The following is a 21079-nucleotide window of genomic DNA, read 5'->3' as shown; positions in this document are numbered from 1 at the left end:
TTATGTTGATGTGTTTAAACAATTACTTATTAAGCCAACCTACTCATCTAGACAAGATTAGTTTAAAAATCAAGTCAAATATTTTCTTCTGGTGAGTTAAAGTTTTTTGTCCGTTTATCCTCTCCAATTTATAAATTGTTTGATTTTCTCTCAAACTAAACATGTATGAAATACTTTATATAGGACGTTAAGTAAACATCAATCAATCAATTCATTTATCTTTCTCTCAACAAGCCCATCTGCTTTCTCTCAATGACGTCATGGTCAGCTTTGATTGGTGTCAACCAGGGATAACACAGTTTAACTAGTTTAAAGTTTATCTGCGTTCAATGTATGACATGCTATTTAGCTTTGATTGGTGCGAGGCAGGGAAATACAGTTTAATCTGGTTTTAGATTCATCTTCTTTCATTGTATAACGTGTTTTAAGCTGTCATTGCTGTAACAGTTTAATCTTGTTTAAAGTTTATCTGATTTAACTGTATGGCGTGCTATTTAGCTTTGATTGGTGTCAAGCAGGGAAAACACAGTTTAATCTGGTTTTATGTTCCTCTAATTTCACTGTAATGCAGTATGATATGGTATTTAGCTTTAATTGGTGTCAGACAGGGAAACACAGGTTAATATTGGTTTAAGTTAATCTGCTGTCACTGTATTGCATGCTGTTTAGCTTTAATTAGTGTTAAGAAGGGAAAACACGTTTAATCTGGTCTATAATTCATTTGTCTCTCTCTGTTTGACGAACTATTTAGCTTTGATTGGTGTGAATCAAAGAAACATAGTTTAATCTGGTCTTAAATTCATTTGTCTCTCACTCTAAGATTTTAACTTTGTTTGGTGTAAGGTACAGTTTAATCTGATTGTCTCTTACAGTGCCACGTGCTATTTAGATGTGATTGGAGTCCTGAGAGAATCAGTCCAATCAAAAATTGAAAAAGAATTGAAAAATAAAAATGCACGAATTTAAATCTTTCAAATAAAATAGATTTAATTGTAATGTGTTACCTTGAAGATTTAATTGTAATGTGTTACCTTGGATATTTTATTGTAATGTGTTACCTTTAAGATTTAATTGTAATGTGCTACCTTGGAGATTGAATTGTAATGTGTGACCTTGGAGATTTAATTGTAATATGTAACCTTGGAGATTAATTGTAATGTGTTACCTTGGAGATTTAATTGTAATGTGTTACCTTGGCTTTCGTTTCCCGTGGTTCTTGTGATTTAAACTGTTTCAACGTCTCCGGGTCCATATGAGCAATTCTCTAAAAAATATATTTTGAAATGATAAATAAATGAATAACAATGATGATTAATGATGTCGAACAAGACATCAAAAATAAGAGTTAAAGCCTAAAACTGTTATGTCAAACTTCAATATGGTTAAAAAATGAATAATATAAATTGCATGCCCCATGATGTAATTTTACACATCACTTAAGTCCATTACATGCACAGTTATAATTCAAACTGTGATATTGAAAGGAACATAATTACTATCAAGTATCTGTGTTAAAATGCAATAGGTTGTGATTTTTAATATGATAATTGAAGGAAGCACAGAAAATAACGGAAAAGATCGAGGATAATTGATCGATTGTACTGCTAGGTTGATACGTGTTTAATATTTGTGTTTCTTGTTTTCTAATTCTTTTGACGCATACGAGGAAATACACGCCATCTTTCTTAAAACAAGTCCCTTTGACGACTTGTGGAAATAAAAGCAGATACATAATAATCAATAAAACATTGATTCGGTCGGACCATTATAAAGAAATTAGTACTAATATTCCTTTATCAAGAGATGAGGCTAAGTGCCATGAATTTATTTCTCATGTCGGGGACATTTAAACAAAATGAATCCAACCTTCAATTGAATTCAAATTATCACAGCCCAGTGTGTGTATTTTTTGTATGTTATAACAATATGATACATTTATTTCTTAATAAGTCATTAAAGTATAATTACATTAGATGTATGTTTTATTATAATATTTTATTCTGATTGGCTAACTGCACATCACGTGTTATTCCGTAAGCAGTTGCATTGCTCAATACAACGTTTCACTCATGATAACACGTGCTCCAACAATAAAGTGCACAGGTGAATTAAATAATAAAATATATAAAATTCGTGTTTTCATGATCATAGCTAAAAAATGTAATTATAAGTATTGAATGCTTCTTTTTGTAACTTTATAGGGTTGTAAAAGCGTTGACCGTGCGTACATTTTTAGAATGAAGCGCGGATCATACAAAATGTACTTCGGTCAACGCTTTTACACCCCAATAAATTTACAAAAAGAAGCATTCAATACTTAATAAACTAGAGATTATAAAAGCTTGAAAATAAGTCCAAATTCGTAATTTTCACATATTTTTGTAAGTATTAAGAAGTATCAAGAGTTCCAAAATTTGTAAAAGAAGCACTTCCATAATCAAACCTTTAATTTTATTAATGGTAAATCAATGTTTCAACTACGGATGCGTTTAGTGATGTCATTCAATGGAAAACTTAATAAAATGTGTAAAATGTTCCTTTTTGGTCATAAATCTGATTGATGGTCACATAATTAAAAGAAATTGCATACCAATAAAAATGCAGGGGAGTTATAGAACTATTATATTTAAAGTTTCAATATGATTAACACAAGATCTCGCATTAACTGGTAAGAGAAGCGAGGTCATAGGAATTTGATTTTAAACTCAGAAGTCATGACCATATATGCATATGTATCTGTTTCAATGATTCAACGTTTGTTTAGTTTTTTGCACACTACAGTTGAAACTTTGAGTTCTGAAATTTACACTTAAAATCGTTAAGTCTGTCTTTAAGTCTAATAGCCAACCAAATGTATGTACATATAGATTAAAGTTTTAAACTTGGCAATAAAACAAGTACATACATTATAATTGTAGAGGATATTTTTGAAATGAGTGTATTTAGATAAGATTTTCATACACATACATACAGATAGTTATAAAGTGTCAAGACCGGGGTGGAATCGATAAACGATTTTTATTTTGTGAATTAAACCTTTTCGAAATTAAAATATAAGTTAGACGCTATTTGATATAAATTATATTCAGTCTTAGTAATATTGATTTTAATGTATTTGAAATTTAATAAAGACGTTAATATTTTTTCAGTTTCTCATTAAATCTTCCAAACTTAAACATGTCACATGTCATTTTAAATAAATATTATTTAATATTTCTAATTATATTTGTGTAGAGTATTTTATAAACGTGGTATGCAAACAATTCAACAGACTAAGGTCAGCATACGGCCTTTAATAATGAGCAAAACACATACAACCTTTAATAATGAGCAAAACACATAAGCCTTTAATAATGAGCAAAACACATACAGCCTTTAATAATGAGCAAAACACATACAACCTTTAATAATGAGCAAAACACATAAGCCTTTAATAATGAGCAAAACACATACAGCCTTTAATAATGAGCAAAACACATACAACCTTTAATAATGAGCAAAACACATACAGCCTTTAATAATGAGCAAAACACATACAACCTTTAATAATGAGCAAAACACATAAGCCTTTAATAATGAGCAAAACACATACAGCCTTTAATAATGAGCAAAACACATAAGCCTTTAATAATGAGCAAAACACATACAGCCTTTAATAATGAGCAAAACACATACAACCTTTAATAATGAGCAAAACACATACAGCCTTTAATAATGGGCAAAACATGAGCAAAACACATACAGCCTTTAATAATGAGCAAAACACATACAACCTTTAATAATGAGCAAAACACATACAACCTTTAATAATGAGCAAAACACATACAACCTTTAATAATGAGCAAAACACATACAGCCTTTAATAATGAGCAAAACACATACAGCCTTTAATAATGAGCAAAACACATACAACCTTTAATAATGAGCAAAACACATAAGCCTTTAATAATGAGCAAAACACATACAACCTTTAATAATGAGAAAAACACATAAGCCTTTAATATAATGAGCAAAACACATACAGCCTAGTCAGTTATAAATGGCCCCGAAACGCAAAGTAATTCAAACGAGAAAACAAACGTCCCGATTCATGTACAAAACAATGAACATAATTGTTTTACATTGTCATATCGGGGCCTTTTATAGCTGACTAAGTAGTATGGGCTTTTCTCATTGTTGAAGGCCGTAAGGTGACCTATAGTTGTTAATGTCTTTGTCATTTTGGTCTCTTGTGGACAGTTGTCTCATTGGTAATCATACCACATCTTCTTCTTTTTTTTTTTTTATATAAAACAAATATGCCATGCAAGTGCTGAGATGTATACCCCATATCGTTTGGTTTTCCAGTACTTTCTGGTTTATGTTATGCCTATGTTATTTATATTCGATAAAAATCTCTTCAAGAACTTCTGATCGAAATGCTATATATGTGATCCAAATTAAAATAAAACTTTCGCTCGTATAATTAATGGGTGAACATAAGAGAGATAGCTGGAAAAAGACGGACATTTCTTTGACACTGACGGATACAACAAAAAAAGAGAGAGAAAAAGAACACATAACACCTCACTGAAAAACAAAAAACCACACATAATAATAAACTAGAGGCTCTAAAGAGCCTGTGTCGCTCACCTTGGTCTATGTGAATATTAAACAATGGACACAGATGGATTCATGACAAAATTGTGTTTTGGTGATGGTGATGTGTTTGTAGATCTTACTTTACTAAACATTCTTGCTGCTTACAATTACCTCTATCTATAACAGTACTTTCTGTGGAAAATGTTATTGAAAATCTTCAAATTTTAAGAAAATTGTTAAAAATTGACTATGAAGGGCAATAACTCCTTAGGGGGTCAATTGACTATTTTGGACATACTGACTTATTTTTAGTTCTTACTTTGCTGTACATTATTGCTATTTACAGTTTATCTCTATCTATAATAATATTCAAGATAATAACAAAAAAAACAGCAAAATTTCCTTAAAATTACCAATTCAGGGTTCAGCAACCTAACAACCGATTATCCGATTCATCTGAAAATTCCAGGGCAGATAGATCGTGACCTGACAATTTTACTTCCTGTCAGATTTGCTCTTAATGCTTTGGTTTTTGAGTTATAAGCCAAAAACTGCATTTTACCCCCGTGTTCTATTTTTAGCCATGGCGGCCATCTTGGTTTGTTGGCCGAGTTACCGGACACATTTTTTTTAACTAGATACACCAATGATGATTATGGCTAAGTTTGGTTAAATTTGGCCCAGTAGTTTCAGAGGAGAAGATTTTTCTAAAAGATTACTAAGATTTACGAAAAATGGTTAAAAATTGACTATAAAGGGCAATAACTCCTAAAGTGGTCAACTGACCATTTTGGTCATGTTGACTTATTTGTAGATCTTACTTTGCTGAACATTATTGCTGTTTACAGTTTATCTCTATCTATAATAATATTCAAGATAATAACCAAAAACAGCAAAATTTCCTTAAAATTACCATTTCAGGTGCAGCAACCCAACAACGAAATGTCCGATTCATCTGAAAATTGCAGGGCTGATAGATCTTGACCTGATGAACAATTTTACCCCCATGTCAGATTTGCTCTAAATGCTTTGGTTTTTGAGTTATAAGCCAAAAACTGCATTTTACCCCTATGTTCTATTTTTAGCCATGGCGGCCATCTTGGTTGGTTGGCCGGGTCACCGGACACATTTTTTAAACTAGATACCCCAATGATGATTGTGGCCAAGTTTGGTTAAATTTGGTACAGAAGTTTCAGAGAAGAAGATTTTTGTAAAAGTTAACGCAGGACAACGACGGACGACGACGGACGCCGGACGCCAAGTGATGAGAAAAGCTCACTTGGCCTTTCGGCAAGGTGAGCTAAAAAACGGGTTGAGGTAACATGTGCCGGAAAGAACACTTTCTTTAGATTCCCCATGACAATATATAGTAGTCCACAAAAAGTGAGATGGAAGATCATCCCAAAGGGGCACCCAATCTAATAGTCCACAAAAAGTGAGATGGAAGATCATCCCAAAGGGGCACCCAATCTCATAGTCCACAAAAAGTGAGATGGAAGATCATCACAAAAGGGCACCCAATCTAATAGTCCACAAAAAGTGAGATGGAAGATCATCCCAAAGGGGCACCCAATCTCATAGTCCACAAAAAGTGAGATGGAAGATCATCACAAAGGGGCACCCAATCTAATAGTCCACAAAAAGTGAGATGGAAGATCATCACAAAGGGGCACCCAATCTAATAGTCCACAAAATGTGAGATGGAAGATCATCACAAAGGGGCACCCAATCTAATACTCCACAAAAAGTGAGATGGAAGATCATCACAAAGGGGCACCCAATCTAATAGTTCACAAAAAGTGAGATGGAAGATCATCACAAAAGGGCACTCAATCTAATAGTCCACAAAAAGTGAGATGGAAGATCATCACAAAGGGGCACCCAATCTAATAGTCCACAAAATGTGAGATGGAAGATCATCCCAAAGGGGCACTCAATCTAATAGTCCACAAAAAGTGAGATGGAAGATCATCACAAAGGGGCACCCAATCTAATAGTCCACAAAATGTGAGATGGAAGATCATCCCAAAGGGGCACCCAATCTAATAGTCCACAAAAAGTGAGATGGAAGATCATCCCAAAGGGGCACCCAATCTAATAGTTCACAAAATGTGAGATGGAAGATCATCACAAAGGGGCACCCAATCTCATAGTCCACAAAAAGTGAGATGGAAGATCATCACAAAGGGTCACTCAATCTCATAGTCCACAAAAAGTGAGATGGAAGATCATCCCAAAGGGGCACCCAATCTAATAGTCCACAAAAAGTGAGATGGAAGATCATCACAAAGGGGCACCCAATCTAATAGTCCACAAAAAGTGAGATGGAAGATCATCACAAAGGGGCACCCAATCTAATAGTCCACAAAAAGTGAGATGGAAGATCATCACAAAGGGGCACCCAATCTCATAGTCCACAAAAAGTGAGATGGAAGATCATCACAAAGGGGCACCCAATCTCATAGTCCACAAAAAGTGAGATGGAAGATCATCCCAAAGGGGCACCCAATCTAATAGTTCACAAAATGTGAGATGGAAGATCATCACAAAGGGGCACCCAATCTCATAGTCCACAAAAAGTGAGATGGAAGATCATCACAAAGGGTCACTCAATCTCATAGTCCACAAAAAGTGAGATGGAAGATCATCACAAAAGGGGCACCCAATCTAATAGTTCACAAAATGTGAGATGGAAGATCATCACAAAGGGGCACCCAATCTAATAGTCCACAAAAAGTGAGATGGAAGATCATCACAAAGGGGCACTCAATCTCATAGTCCACAAAAAGTGAGATGGAAGATCATCACAAAGGGGCACCCAATCTAATAGTCCACAAAAAGTGAGATGGAAGATCATCACAAAGGGGCACCCAATCTCATAGTCCACAAAATGTGAGATGGAAGATCATCACAAAGGGGCACTCAATCTAATAGTTCACAAAAAGTGAGATGGAAGATCATCACAAAGGGGCACCCAATCTAATAGTCCACAAAAAGTGAGATGGAAGATCATCACAAAGGGGCACCCAATCTCATAGTCCACAAAATGTGAGATGGAAGATCATCACAAAGGGGCACTCAATCTAATAGTCCACAAAAAGTGAGATGGAAGATCATCACAAAGGGGCACCCAATCTAATAGTCCACAAAAAGTGAGATGGAAGATCATCACAAAGGGGCACTCAATCTAATAGTTCACAAAAAGTGAGATGGAAGATCATCACAAAGGGGCACCCAATCTAATAGTCCACAAAAAGTGAGATGGAAGATCATCACAAAGGGGCACCCAATCTCATAGTCCACAAAAAGTGAGATGGAAGATCATCACAAAGGGTCACTCAATCTCATAAGAAAAAGACAAACTCGCAAGGTTAGTGTTAAACATTGTAAAAACCAGCACGATCAACTGCAAAACACAAGCAACATTCTGCAAAACACTGTGATAAAAAAAAAAACCACAAGAATTTGCTCATTTTCACAGACAAATGAACGCATAAACTAAAATTATTCGTACTTGTAATTGTTAAAGTTTTAAAAATTTTGAATTCAACAGAAAACGTTGTTTACTTTACGACGAACTGCATATATATTTTTAAATATAAGTTTAAATCGAATCGAATATTAAATTATGTTATGACTATATAAGTATATATACTTAAAGTTAAAGTAAACATAAGCATTTTCAATTTAAAGGACAACGTGTTGTAAATAAATGAAAAGTAAATAATATTAGATGTCTCTATGCATTCCATATTTATGGTAGGAAACGGTGTACTCTACGGAGGAATACGACGTGATGGCATATTTAACTCATCACTCAACACCCAATATGCGAGTAAAAAAGTGCACGCCCGGTATTACATTTTTTCACTAGATAAAAAAAAAACCAACAAAAAAACACGATTAGGCAAAGAATCGAATGCCTCTCTTTTGTGATTTTATTGGAGTGTAAAAGCATTGAAACCCTCGTGACTGTTGTCAGCCAATTAAACGTACGAGTTCTTCTGAAGCAGACACAACTGTACATGAACTAATTTTGTGTCGTGGATGGAAACTCCATATCCTTTGTTTTTCTATCATGTATTGTTATATTTTAAGAACCCGATCTGTACTGGCATGAAATAATTGCCATTGAAGCGAATAACAATCAAACAATCTTTTCATAAAATTGATTAGATTTTAAATTGATGTACATGTAGAATATAAAAACACCGCTCCCTACGGCCCTTCTTAAATGAAAAAGCAAAAGTGTCAATGCATTGCGAAAACTAAACTCTTTTAAACTATTCAAATTTTACCTATATAAAAAAAAAAACACTGTTAGCTTTACAAGTTGAAGCGTGTACAGCGTAGTTTTAAAATACATTCAAGTCGATAGTGTTTAGATTCCAAGAATATTGCACAGAGTACATAGTAGTCAAGGATAGGTTTGGTATTCGGAGAGGCAAGAGGGATAATGTAGAATGGAATTCAAAATTCCAATACTCTGTTATAAAAATGATATGTGATTTTTAAAAGAAGAAATCATACCATTCTTTAACTTCAAAGTCAGAAGTTTTAACATAACAATCAACATTAGACCTTTAAATATCTTCTTATCTTAACGGTAGTGTAAGATACTATAATTATAAGGGTTATAAAACATTTACGGAATAAATTAAACTCTTAAACACAAAAATAAATCACTCGAAAAACCATTAGGTTTGTCAAGATGTTTAATAATATTTTTAAGCAATGGCGATCAGAAGGCCATCAGTCACGTGATTTTTTAAAAGCAGTAAAAAATTATATATAAAAGTTGTACAATTTAATTTTTTGTTATGATTGACTTTTTGACCTTAAGATTATGGAATTATTTTGAAATAAAAAAAACATACAACATTTTCAAAATAAACAGGCCAAATCATTTTTCGGTTAGAATACCAATAATTGGTCAATTACTGGGAACATGGGCTACTTCTGATTCACTTTTTATTAGGCATGTTAAAACTTTGCTCTGGTTTTTTTGCTGGGTTCGCTTGCGTAGTATTTAGATATATGTAACGAATCGTAAACTCTTTGTTTTTTCGTCGTTTTTATTTTTGCCATGGTATTTTTTGGTGTATCTTCGAGTAAACCCGTTGTTAACATCCGTCTCTACTAGGCCATTTACTTTCTCAAGACTTTTCATGATTTTTGTTGCCTTTATAATTGTCCGTAAGTATTGCTAGAACAAAGTTTTCCAATCTTAAATGACCATCTCGATGTGCTAAGACCTTTTGTGATAAGCTGGAAGCTTGCATTGTCTTCTGACAGACAGGTACTTAAATTCGTTATCTTGATGTTTTCTCGTGAGTCTGGCTGGGGTTTACAATATAGAAAATAGTGAGCAAAATCGCAAATTAAAGAGAAGAAAATGCTCAATATACAGAAAAATAGGGGGGGGGGGGGTAAGGGTAGCCAAAAACCGTTCGATGGTGTGCCTAACAGAGGCGGAATTTACAGATAAATTAACAAATTAACGGTTAACAGGTAATCCTTTTAGAGAACACATTGTCCATTAAAGATTAAATATGTAAGGTATATTTTGATTTTGATTCTGATCTTATCCCTCACTCTGCTCTAATGCATTGAAACTTACATTGGCCATTTACTGGTAATACAACAATATTAAAAAGTAAAATGACAAAAATACCAAATTCCGAGGAAAATTCAAAACGGAAAGTCTGCTATCAAATTGCAAAATCAAAAGCTTAAATACACCAAACGAATTGACAACAACTGTCATATTCCTGACTTGGTACAGGCGTTTTCAGATGTAGAAAATGGTCGATCAAACCATGTATTATAGCTAGCTAAACCTCTCACTTGTATGACAGTTGCATTAAATTCCTATGTATTGCCATTTACTGTTATTTCAACAACACAAACACATTAGAAACCTTTGCAATTGTATTTAATTGATATAAATGTTCAATATCACCCTCTGAGTCTATTCTGTAACATGATTCACTTTTTACAATACGGGTATTATTTCGATTCTGTAATGGGACAATTATTGGTTTACTATTTTCCATTAAAGCATATTTCTTTATAGATATATTTATTAAACTCAATAACCTAATATGATAATTTCACAACTTGTGTATATTAAAAAATAATCTCCTTCTTTTCTATGCATGTAGCAATCGAAAATACATTCAATACTAAACTGACAGCTTTGGCTTTGTCGTGTACAGTAATTGTTAATTAAACTCTTTTTATATGAATTGAATGAGTATTGATTTAAAATTAATCTTGGATTAAATATTAATATTGAATTATGTATTGTACAATGTAAATGGATTAATCAAACAATCTTTTCAATTTTCGAATGAATTTTTCTACAGGTGGAAAACTCAGGGTTAGACAGGGTTAATCAAAATTACAACAAGGTTCTTTTTACGAGGCTGACGACAATTATATAGAAGGAAAATTTCAACGCCCCCCTTTTTATCGTGACCTAAACACAGAATATGGACACACGCTACCGATCAACCAGTGTCAATAAACTTTGTCTAATGTAATATAATGTGACGACATATGATCGACTTGCTTAGCTTGTATTTATTTATCTCTCATTGAAGGATTAACATTTTCTTGAGCTTGTCTCGTATAGTGATAAATACTGTACAATGCTATACATATCTGTTCTGGCAATAATAAACATGGAAATTCCTGTTTTTGATGGTCTTTATTTTATGCCCACTTTATGGCCATTATGTTTTCTGGTCTATGCGTCCTTCTGTTCGTTCGTCCGTTGTACCGTTCGTTATTCCGTCCGTCTGTCCCGCTTAAGGTTAAAGTTTTGGTCGAGGTAGTTTTTTATGAAGTTGAAGTTCAATCTACTTGAAACTAAGTACACATGTTCTCTATGATACGATCTTTCTAATTTTAATGCCAAATAAGAGATTCTTCCACATTTTCAAGGTCAATTGAACATAGCATAGAAAATGTTAGTGAGGATGGTGCATCCGTGTGCTTAGGACACATTCTTGTTAGTTGCATCTTCTAGAAACCCTCTTTCAAATAACCATGGTTTATCATTTTAATTTGAACTCTAACAATATAGTACATCAACTGCTAGATAACACAATTATTTAACTGTATGCACCAATCATCTACGATAATACCCCCACAATAACAACCCCTTTTTACCATGCTTACGAAATGAGAGGAATAATGCATTGGAAGACCCTAACAGAACATCATAAAACTTCACCGGTTTTAATCCTACCGGAAGGAATTGCAACCTTGAACTGGGAATTTACTTTACAACTTATATTATCAGATTATTACATGGCACTTTTCATATCGCATGTATTATCAGCCCTAGGTTCAATATCAGCCCAAGAGCCGCATGGCTCGAGGGCTGATATTGACCGAGGGCTGATAATACATGCGATATGAAAAATGACATGTTATGATCTTTTTATCATATGCTTCAACAATGGAGAAACCTAACAGATTCATATATTAATCCTTTCACGTGGTTCCCAAACAGAAGTTCAAAGAGTGAGAAGTTCACGGACGTCGGACCCAAAATTTAGTACATTCGACATGAAATCTTTCTACCATATGCCTCAACAGAGAAGCAAACATTTAAATATGGACGAATTGACAAAAAAAATCATCAATATACATAATGAACACGATTAGGAAAAGTCAACTTTTTCAAAGTAACTTTCTAAATTGTGTTTGAAACTTTTAAAAAATGCATTTATTTCATAATTTGTTTGTTTTTTATTTGTTTTTTTATTAATATTTTATACAATGTACTTTTCAGTATCCAAATAATTGTTTTGTAAACTATTTTGTAATGTTTTTCACTGAAAACGTAGCATTGAGGTGTATTTTCCGGAATATGCCGAGTATCACCGGAATGCCATGCGATAACGTTACGGAAAGGCATGTGATAACAATCGAAGTATGTGATAAACTTTTCATATCAGCCCGCTAAGCACCAATTCGATAAATATGGAATTTACGTAAATATAATGCTATTATCATACAGTAAAAAATATATGTTATTTAGTCTAAGTATATGATAAATATCAATATCCGCTGTTGATGACTAATAAATACCATGATCAAATCAATCTCATATTTACTCATCAATACGAAATGTACATCCAACAAAAAATAATGTTGTTTTGGCTTTAATACTTTCATACATAACATAAAAGTGAGAAAATTTCGCACTTATACCTAGTTTATACATAATGAAATAGTGAGAACAAATATATTGCTTTTCATTGAATGACTTTCAATTTTTAAATGTATGTTTTGTTGATCAGTTAATTTGATAAAGGTAATTTAAACCATATTAACACACGAACAACATTTCAAAGGAAAATTAGACAGGAAATTAAAGTACCTAATAAAATTATAGTTATGTGAACGTCTTTTGCAATTTGTTATCTATATTAATAACCCGTAAAATGTTTTGATATATTATGTTGACAACAAACGACCGAAAAGCATGAATAAAATCAAATTGTAATAACATCACGGGATTCACGGACGATAAATATTGTCCATTATCGTGGCGTACACTATATATATAATATGCTACATGCATCTGGTTATCTATTGGGATAGAAATTAATGAATAAATAAACGATAAAGCTATTGTCAAGCTGAAATTTAATAACTCGTAAAATCTCGTAATGTATCGTGTTCATAGTCTGATAGCGCGAACCTCACTACGACGTCATTAAATTGCTTAAGGTTCGTACATAAACATTTAACCAAACATGCATCAGTTTGCAGTTGCTTTCACAAGAGAGATATTGTATACTTATTCATGATACATAATACATTTTTTGTACCTGCAAATCGAAAAAGGTAAAATCACAAACATACTGTACTCCGAGGGAAATTAAATCGGAAAGTCAGGAATTTGACAGTTCTTGTCCATTCGTTTTTGATGCGTTTTGTTTGATTTTGCCATGTGATTATGGACTTTCCCAATTGATCTTCCTCTAAGTTCAGTATTTTTGTGATTTTACTTTTTCCCTAATCACATGGCAAAATCAAATGACAAAACACATAAAAAACGAAAGGACAAGAACTGCCATATTCCTGACTCGGTACAAGCATTTTCAAATGTAGAAAATGGTGGATTGAACCTGGTTTTATAGCGCTAAACCTCTCTTTTAAAAAACAGTCTCACCAAATTCCGTTATATTTACAACGATGCGTGAACAAACCAGACATAATAAATGAAATAGTCAAAATATGGGTACAGCAGTCATCACTGTGTAACAATCTTAAAACAAACAATTTTACAAAAAAAAAAATGTTTAAGCATCTTTTAAATTAAAAACACATTCGAAAGGAGAATACGAGGGGATTTGATTGAAACCTTCAAAACTTTGATAAGGAAGTAAGCTCATTTTTAGACTGACTTACAAAGGGGCCTCTCCAGTCATGCTTCAGTGAATCCCTATATAATTAACCAAATGTTTCCCACCAAAAGAGGGGGGCAGTCCCCCAGCGCCACCTTGATCCGCCTATGCCCATCATAGGTATAACATCTACAGAAGTCACGGACAAACAAATCTCCTTTATAGTTACAGATTACAATGTTTCAGTCAAATTTCCTAGATTAAAATCATCTCAACTTCGAATAAACCCGTGCAGAAGTTAAAAATGGCGTCCAGTGACAAGTATTACAAAGTTTTGTCGGTTAAGAATTTTTTTGTGCCCTCGGCCTCGTCCCCTCATTCCTTTGTCACTTTTATTTTGTTCTCTCTCTCTTTCTCTCTCCTTTATACGTACCCACCTGGAATTATATTTATTTAGACTTACCCAGATTTTCTCTCTTTGTACAGGGTCCATCTTACTCATAAAATCCCCTAATTCTGCGCGAGGTTTTAACATGGACCTTATTTCCTTCAATCTATCTGTAACCGGAGCTTTTGATTCATAATCGGGTTCAGGAATTTCTAACTTTTTTCCTTTTTTCTTAAAATCTTCTAAATTTTTCTCTAACGTTTCATGTAGGATCCAATTGTGCTCCATTTCATATATACCTAGTTTATGTAGTTTTGATTTGGCAGTATCATTATCATCGTCATAATTTGTAAGATAATCCAAAGCCTCATCATTGCTTTTATCTGAACTACGCGCGCGGTTTTCCCTATTTTCAGGCGTTGAAATGTAACTGGCGCTAGCATCCCTGACGTTGACGCTTAAATCTAAATCACAATCCGGCTCTATATGTGGTAATAATAGAGACAGCCGTTCTCCTTTTTCTTCGTAAGCAAGAGACTTCTTCTTCTCATCAATTATTGTTTTGAATTTCGGAAGATTTTCGAGAGATTTTCCGAGATTTTTCGTGATTTCGTATTGCGTTACAGAACGCGGCAGATTCACGTTACTATGGTACAACCGATTTATCCCATTTTTAGATGGCATTTTCGGTGAAATAAAGATAATAAATCCTTGTAATTAAATGAATATTAAGGGGACACAATGATCACATATTCATCCACGTTTACACAAATATAATGTCACTCCATAATTCGATGACAACACACAGAAAAACACAGATCATTAATCCCAAAAAATCAAAAAGACACACCAGTTATTGACAGGTGGAAATTCTAAATAAATATCTCTCTGTAACAATTGACAAAATTAAATCCTTTTAATATTCCGATAAACACAAAAGAATTAACGATTGGTTAAAACACATTCTCTCTTCACGACGAGTCGGATTAAAATATGTTCAATAGCTAATTTGCCCCGATTTAAAGCGTGGTTTTTAGCCAGGTAGATAAAGTTTCTACCCCTTTCTACCTGGATAATGAATTAATAAGTAATTTATAACAGTCAGTTTTCTCTTTATTTATAATTCATGGACTGGTTAGTAACAGGGTTGTTCAGACTGATATACGATATACTGTTATGTAAATAACACCAAATTAAGTTGTATTTTAAAACAAATTACACGTCCTTTACAAACTACTAAATCCAAACTTCAAATAAAGTTCTGTTTTAAAATCAAATAAAATCGCATGCAAAGTATGCTCAAGGTGGGCTTTATTTAAATGACTTTAGTACACAATATATGATGGGTTGTTAAATTACATTCGAACTATTTTTAAGATATTAGTAAAAAGTGGGATATAAAGTGTTGACTAATGTAAAGATAGATTCTCTACAAGTTTTAGCTTTCCAAAAAGCTATTGACTGCTTGCTTCGCTCTATCATAATTTAAGGTTACTAGAATACACCCGCGAGATCGCGGGCATTCAGAGCGTAGTTTAAAGTATGTAAAGTGTTGTTAGAAGAATTTTGTAAAATATTGAATGACTGGAGAATTTCAGCAAATGTATCATAAGTGATAGGTTAATGGGGACAGGAAAATGTCTTTTTTTTTTTTATCCCTCCTCTTCATTTCCAAAATTCCCGATTTTTGGTTTTCTGTCAATTTCAATATGAACATACATTTAGTATGTTATGAACATTTAAGTAAGGAACCTGTAATTCAGTGGTTGTCGTTTGTTTATGCGTTACACATTTGTTTTTCGTTCATTTTTTGTACATAAATATGGCCGCTAGTTTTATCGTTTGAATTGTTTTACATCGGGTCTTTTTAAAGCTAAGTATGCGGTATGGGCTTTGCTCGTTGTTGAAGGCCGTACGGTGACCTATAGTTGTTAATTTCTGTGTCATTTGGTCTCTTGTGGAGAGTTGTCTCAACATGGCAATCATACCACATCTTTTTTTGTTGTTGTAATAAATGAATTTTGGAAAAGATTTAATGAGTGGAGAATTTCAGAAAAGGTATCAAAAGTTCACATGAACATTCATTACTATATAAATAAAGTGTATTTACTTTCAATTCCAAGTTTACTAATCGATCCATGGTGGTCAATTGATATAGTATACAGACCCTCTCCATTTAATAAACTCTGTGACCGTCGTGGATAGTAAACTTGAAAATGATAGCAGATAAAATTAAAATACACTTTATTCGTAGTATATTGTATGTTCAAAGTATACAGAAAAACGTAAACCGGAAGTGTAATCTGACTTAAAATTTCGTCCAATGACGGGACAATATCCGGATGCATTTTTTCTCGTTTTTCTCCCAAAATAACTCAATCTGAATAATCATATAAATGGATGACAAATGCGACTATGCACTGTACCTATGGAACACAGAGGCGTGTTGATTAATTTATTGTGAAAAGAAGAGAAGCGACACACAAAATGAGGTCTTCTCGTTTAATAGTATAGATACGTGTGCATGCATGTGGTTGTTGAATTAGTATTGCAAATGTAGTATTTTTAGATATTGATTGATATAAAATGGATGTACTTTAAGAGTGTGCGTTATACACCCAATGCTTTTGAATATTTCAAATGACTCGTTGAAAATTAGACACGACTCTTGAGATGTGCCAGCCTCTGGAGGTGTACCTACATTGTCAGAAGTGATAAAAATACAGTCAGATAATGCATTTTAGTAAACTTTGAATGGGAACATTGTTTAGCAAAGCAAAATGTGTAATTTGCAGAGCAACAAAGCAAATAAACACCTATTAATAATTGATATTTCAATATTGAATGTATCTGTGAAATATATGCCTAATAAAATGAACATGAATTAACGGCAGTTGATCGGAACTGAAATACACATAGTTAATTTTCCGGCATTTGATGTCGTATCCTGGACGAGAAAAGTCTGTAACTTTTAATCTCTTTTTAGCCAATAGCTGTTGCTTATCTCAGTCGCATCATAAAGCAACCAATAAGAATTTATCATGTGATAAGTAATTTATTCAAGATGGCGTGTATGTCGACTGAAACTAATAGCTCCGCACCGTGATGCGAACCCAAAAGAATACAAGAAAAGTGGAAGTAATTAACCCCTTTCTGTCTTTGATATTGTTACATACTTCTTGTTTTGACTTACAAGGTATATGTTTCGGGATGATCTTCCGGTCCCCTTTTTAAAAATCCTGAACCCAAACTACTTTTCGAAATACGGACACACAGAGTTTAAGGTTTTTTTTAAACTAAAACTAAAACGCAGACTATTCATTCAAAAGTAGGTCTTCGTAAAAAAAAAAAAAACAACACGTACATGTATCAAAGTGATTTTTTTTAATGATTCACATTGAAAATAAAAAATATGCAATGAGATTTGAAGAAGAAAAAATACCTCAGCCTTTGGTAAATCTTCGGGTATGCCAAACTATTTAATTTTAACTGATATATGAAACACTTGAGCGATAAAATGAACTATTTTTTTTATAATGGTTTCAGGTTTCAGGTATGAAGATGACACTTATATACGAATTTAATCTTCCGCCCTCAATCCGGTCTTTCCTCGAACTATTTTTAAGGATGCATTTTTCTCCTTTGGCATTTAAGTGTCACACAGTACTCATTTGTTCAAATCTACCACCGTCCTGAACATGCATGAAATATTTGCCACTGGACATTAAAAAACCAATATTCTATCAATGAATCAAATCTACCATTTTAATACTATATTTGTGGATTAAGGTTACTGTTTTGTTATGATTCTTGAGTCGGCCACACCATCATAAAACGTTACATCTCTCTAACGGAATCTAAAGACGAGTACCTTTAGTAGAACGGGAACTATGGTTCATGCTACAGAAGCACATGTGTTTAAAGCCAATGTCTTCGTAGGGTTATTGTTGCTCAATCAATAGGTTCTTGTGAAATGTTGTGTGAATAGTTTTTTTGTCATGTCGTGTTTGCTGTTTTCCTCGGCTTACGGTTTGGATTTGACTGCCTCGTTTTCCTTTTAAATGCTTCAAGTAATCAACTAAGACACATGAAATTAGTTTAACGAGCTGACTTCTTCTTTCTGATGCATCAATTTTACCAAGCACGTTACAAAATACAACATCAACGCTAAAAATTTCAGCTTTGTGTAAAACTTATTCAAGACATTTTACACTTTTAAAATATATACAGTTCTGTTCAAATTGCGATTGGTTTTAGGGAACAACTTACAACTTCAATATTTGTTTTCAGAAGCAAGACGTAATTTTTCTTTTCCTGTTCATGTAATATAATTCTACAGTTGATGAATTAGGGAATTGTATAAGATCATGGCTTACTAAAATTGTATGAAAAACTATTCCAAAGTAAAGTCGCTGACACGCGTACAAGTGTGTGTGAAAGATGGTAATTTTTTGTAGGAGTAGTCGGATTATTTCGAGCATTCTTTCAGTTTTTACAAGGACTCTCTTCGTTATTTTGTAACTGTGGTTGTGTTGTTCGTAATGGCGACTGTAATGAGTTAAGTTCTTTTTTCTGATCATTTTTTTTTCGTTCTTTAAATAATTTAATGAGAATATTTTATTTCATAATCACAAGATGTAAATGTGTGAAGATTGATTGTTGCTTGCTAAACATCCAGTGGCAAATATATCTTGCACATTTAGGACAAATACAATATAGTAATTGTCATAATTGAAAATTTCTGCAAATTATCTCGATTTGGATAAAAAAAAAAAAAAAAGGGGGGAGGGGGATTTTGAGTGTCAATGGAAAACAGGGGTATATTTTTTAAATGGGAAAAACTTTGCAATGGATTTTCTTACGCTTCCGTTTCGTCCAAGCGCTACTGCGTTATTCAGTGACCCGAGATATATATATAAAAAAAAAGACATGCGGGAGAAAAGCATACTAAGCCCGCTATACATATTTGGTATTAAAACAATTTCTATCATAGCATTTCAGTGTTACATATATGTATATAACATTATATTAAAATATTTTCATTTTTATATTTACATCGTATTATTTATATCATAAAGTTCTACGAATTAAAGGATAGTTTGGGAAGAAGGAGAAGAAGAACTTTATAACGTTTTGCATTTTACCAAAAAAGTTATACAACTTTTAAAAGAAAGAACTTTCTCACTGAATACAAACTTTAAAAGCTTCCTTTATTAAGATATGACATGCGTTGGGTATTCATGCAGCTAACTCTATGCAGTTTTTATAACAATATTACATTTTTGACATGAAGGATAGGTTAATTTCCCACCCCTTTTTCTTTAATTCTCACAACATATCAACAACTTCCCTTTGTATTGAGTTTATTAATTCAATATCAATATTGTTTTATCATTCGTAGTATCATTGATTCCAGTAAGCTCGGTATGTCCTTTGTTGACGTAATTGGGGTATTTTCTGATTTACTTGTAAGCTTATCAAATCAATCGAAATAAACGTCATGTTAAATATGCTTATAACATTCCTATAAATATGAATGATATTACTGAAGATTGACTGATTGATTGATTTTTTTGGTGTTTAGCGCCACTTTGAACACCCTAAGCTATATCATGGTGTCAAATTGTTTATTGACTGGAGAGAACCATTGACCGACGGTAGGACAACAAACTGGCAACCCTGGTCAATTAAGATCGTAGTTCTGCTGATCGAAAAAGGGAGTACTTTGCGTTTCACAGACCATTTACGGATCCCTCAAATTGTTTGTTTTTATAAATATTTTTTTATTTTAAACTATTGTCTTGTTTTGTATATATTTATACTAACTTCTATTTCATCTGTGTAATAATTGCTCACCTACTCGCATTAAACAAAATATCTAACTATTTTCAAAATTAATTTTAAGAATCAATTTGTCTATTTCATATTTTGTTGTAATTTTTTTTAATATAGAAGAAATATTTACTGTTTTCATTTCATTTTATTTTTCAAAGATTATATTTTCATAGCTATCTTTTAGCTCCTTTTAGATATTATTTGAGAATGCATTCTCCTCTTGTTCACGTTTCCCCCCTGTACTTTGTTAATGTTATTTTCACCACTAGATATTCTTTGATAGTACTTTCAACGCGATACTCGGCTAGTTCTTATCTTGCAGTTTTATTAGCAGATTATACACTAAACTCTTATGAAAAAGCAAAGGGTATGGGGTTGAAATCCATGACACAAAATCAATAAAGTCGCAACAAAATTAACACACAAAAACACAAAGGAAAAGCGCTTTTATTGCTGTTCTTCATCTCAAAGTCAAAGTTAGTTGTCTAGTCTAGATTTAGAAAGTTATTCGCTAGACTAGTAAAGTATTATCATTCGTTGATTGCAAACCAAGACTAATTATATTCTGTTTTGTGCTTGACATAGCAGTTCATAGCTTCCTCATAGAAATTCATACGCTAAATTCCTAGGAGTCTTTCTAATTGATTTAACAAGAAAATCCATTTTATATGTTGTTATAAACTCTTTCTGTTGGAGTAAATTGACCACACTTTAGCTATATAAAAAAGATGTGGTATGAGTGCCAATGAGACAACTCTCCACAAGAGACCAAAATGACACAGAAATTAACAACTATAGGTCACCGTACGGCCTTTGACAATGAGCAAAGCCCATACCGCATAGTCAGCTATAAGAGGCTCCGATATGACAATGTAAAACAATTCAAACGAGAAAACTAACGGCCTTA

General features: G+C 33.0%; 1 protein-coding gene across 3 annotated transcripts in view; it reads right to left on the bottom strand.

The window, feature by feature from the left end:
• The window catches only part of LOC143042879 (uncharacterized), a 60935-nt gene extending 45539 nt beyond the window's left edge, over positions 1 to 15396 (bottom strand). The window contains exons 1-2 of one of the 3 annotated variants that reach the window (XM_076215371.1): positions 14413 to 15396; positions 1193 to 1264 (exon numbers count right to left, since the gene is read on the bottom strand). In XM_076215371.1, coding sequence (XP_076071486.1) covers positions 1193 to 1264; positions 14413 to 15021 — 681 coding nt within the window. In that variant the 5' untranslated portion in view covers positions 15022 to 15396. The remainder of the gene's footprint in view (positions 1 to 1192; positions 1265 to 14412) is intronic. The other 2 variants (XM_076215370.1, XM_076215372.1) reach the window with 2 other exon arrangements.
• Positions 15397 to 21079: the final 5683 nt, after the last annotated feature.

The sequence above is a fragment of the Mytilus galloprovincialis genome, chromosome 8 (assembly GCF_965363235.1).
Source record: "Mytilus galloprovincialis chromosome 8, xbMytGall1.hap1.1, whole genome shotgun sequence".
Classification (NCBI taxonomy): domain Eukaryota; kingdom Metazoa; phylum Mollusca; class Bivalvia; order Mytilida; family Mytilidae; genus Mytilus; species Mytilus galloprovincialis.
Note: the sequence above shows the minus strand (reverse complement) of the source record. Positions and strands in the feature narration are given on the sequence as shown.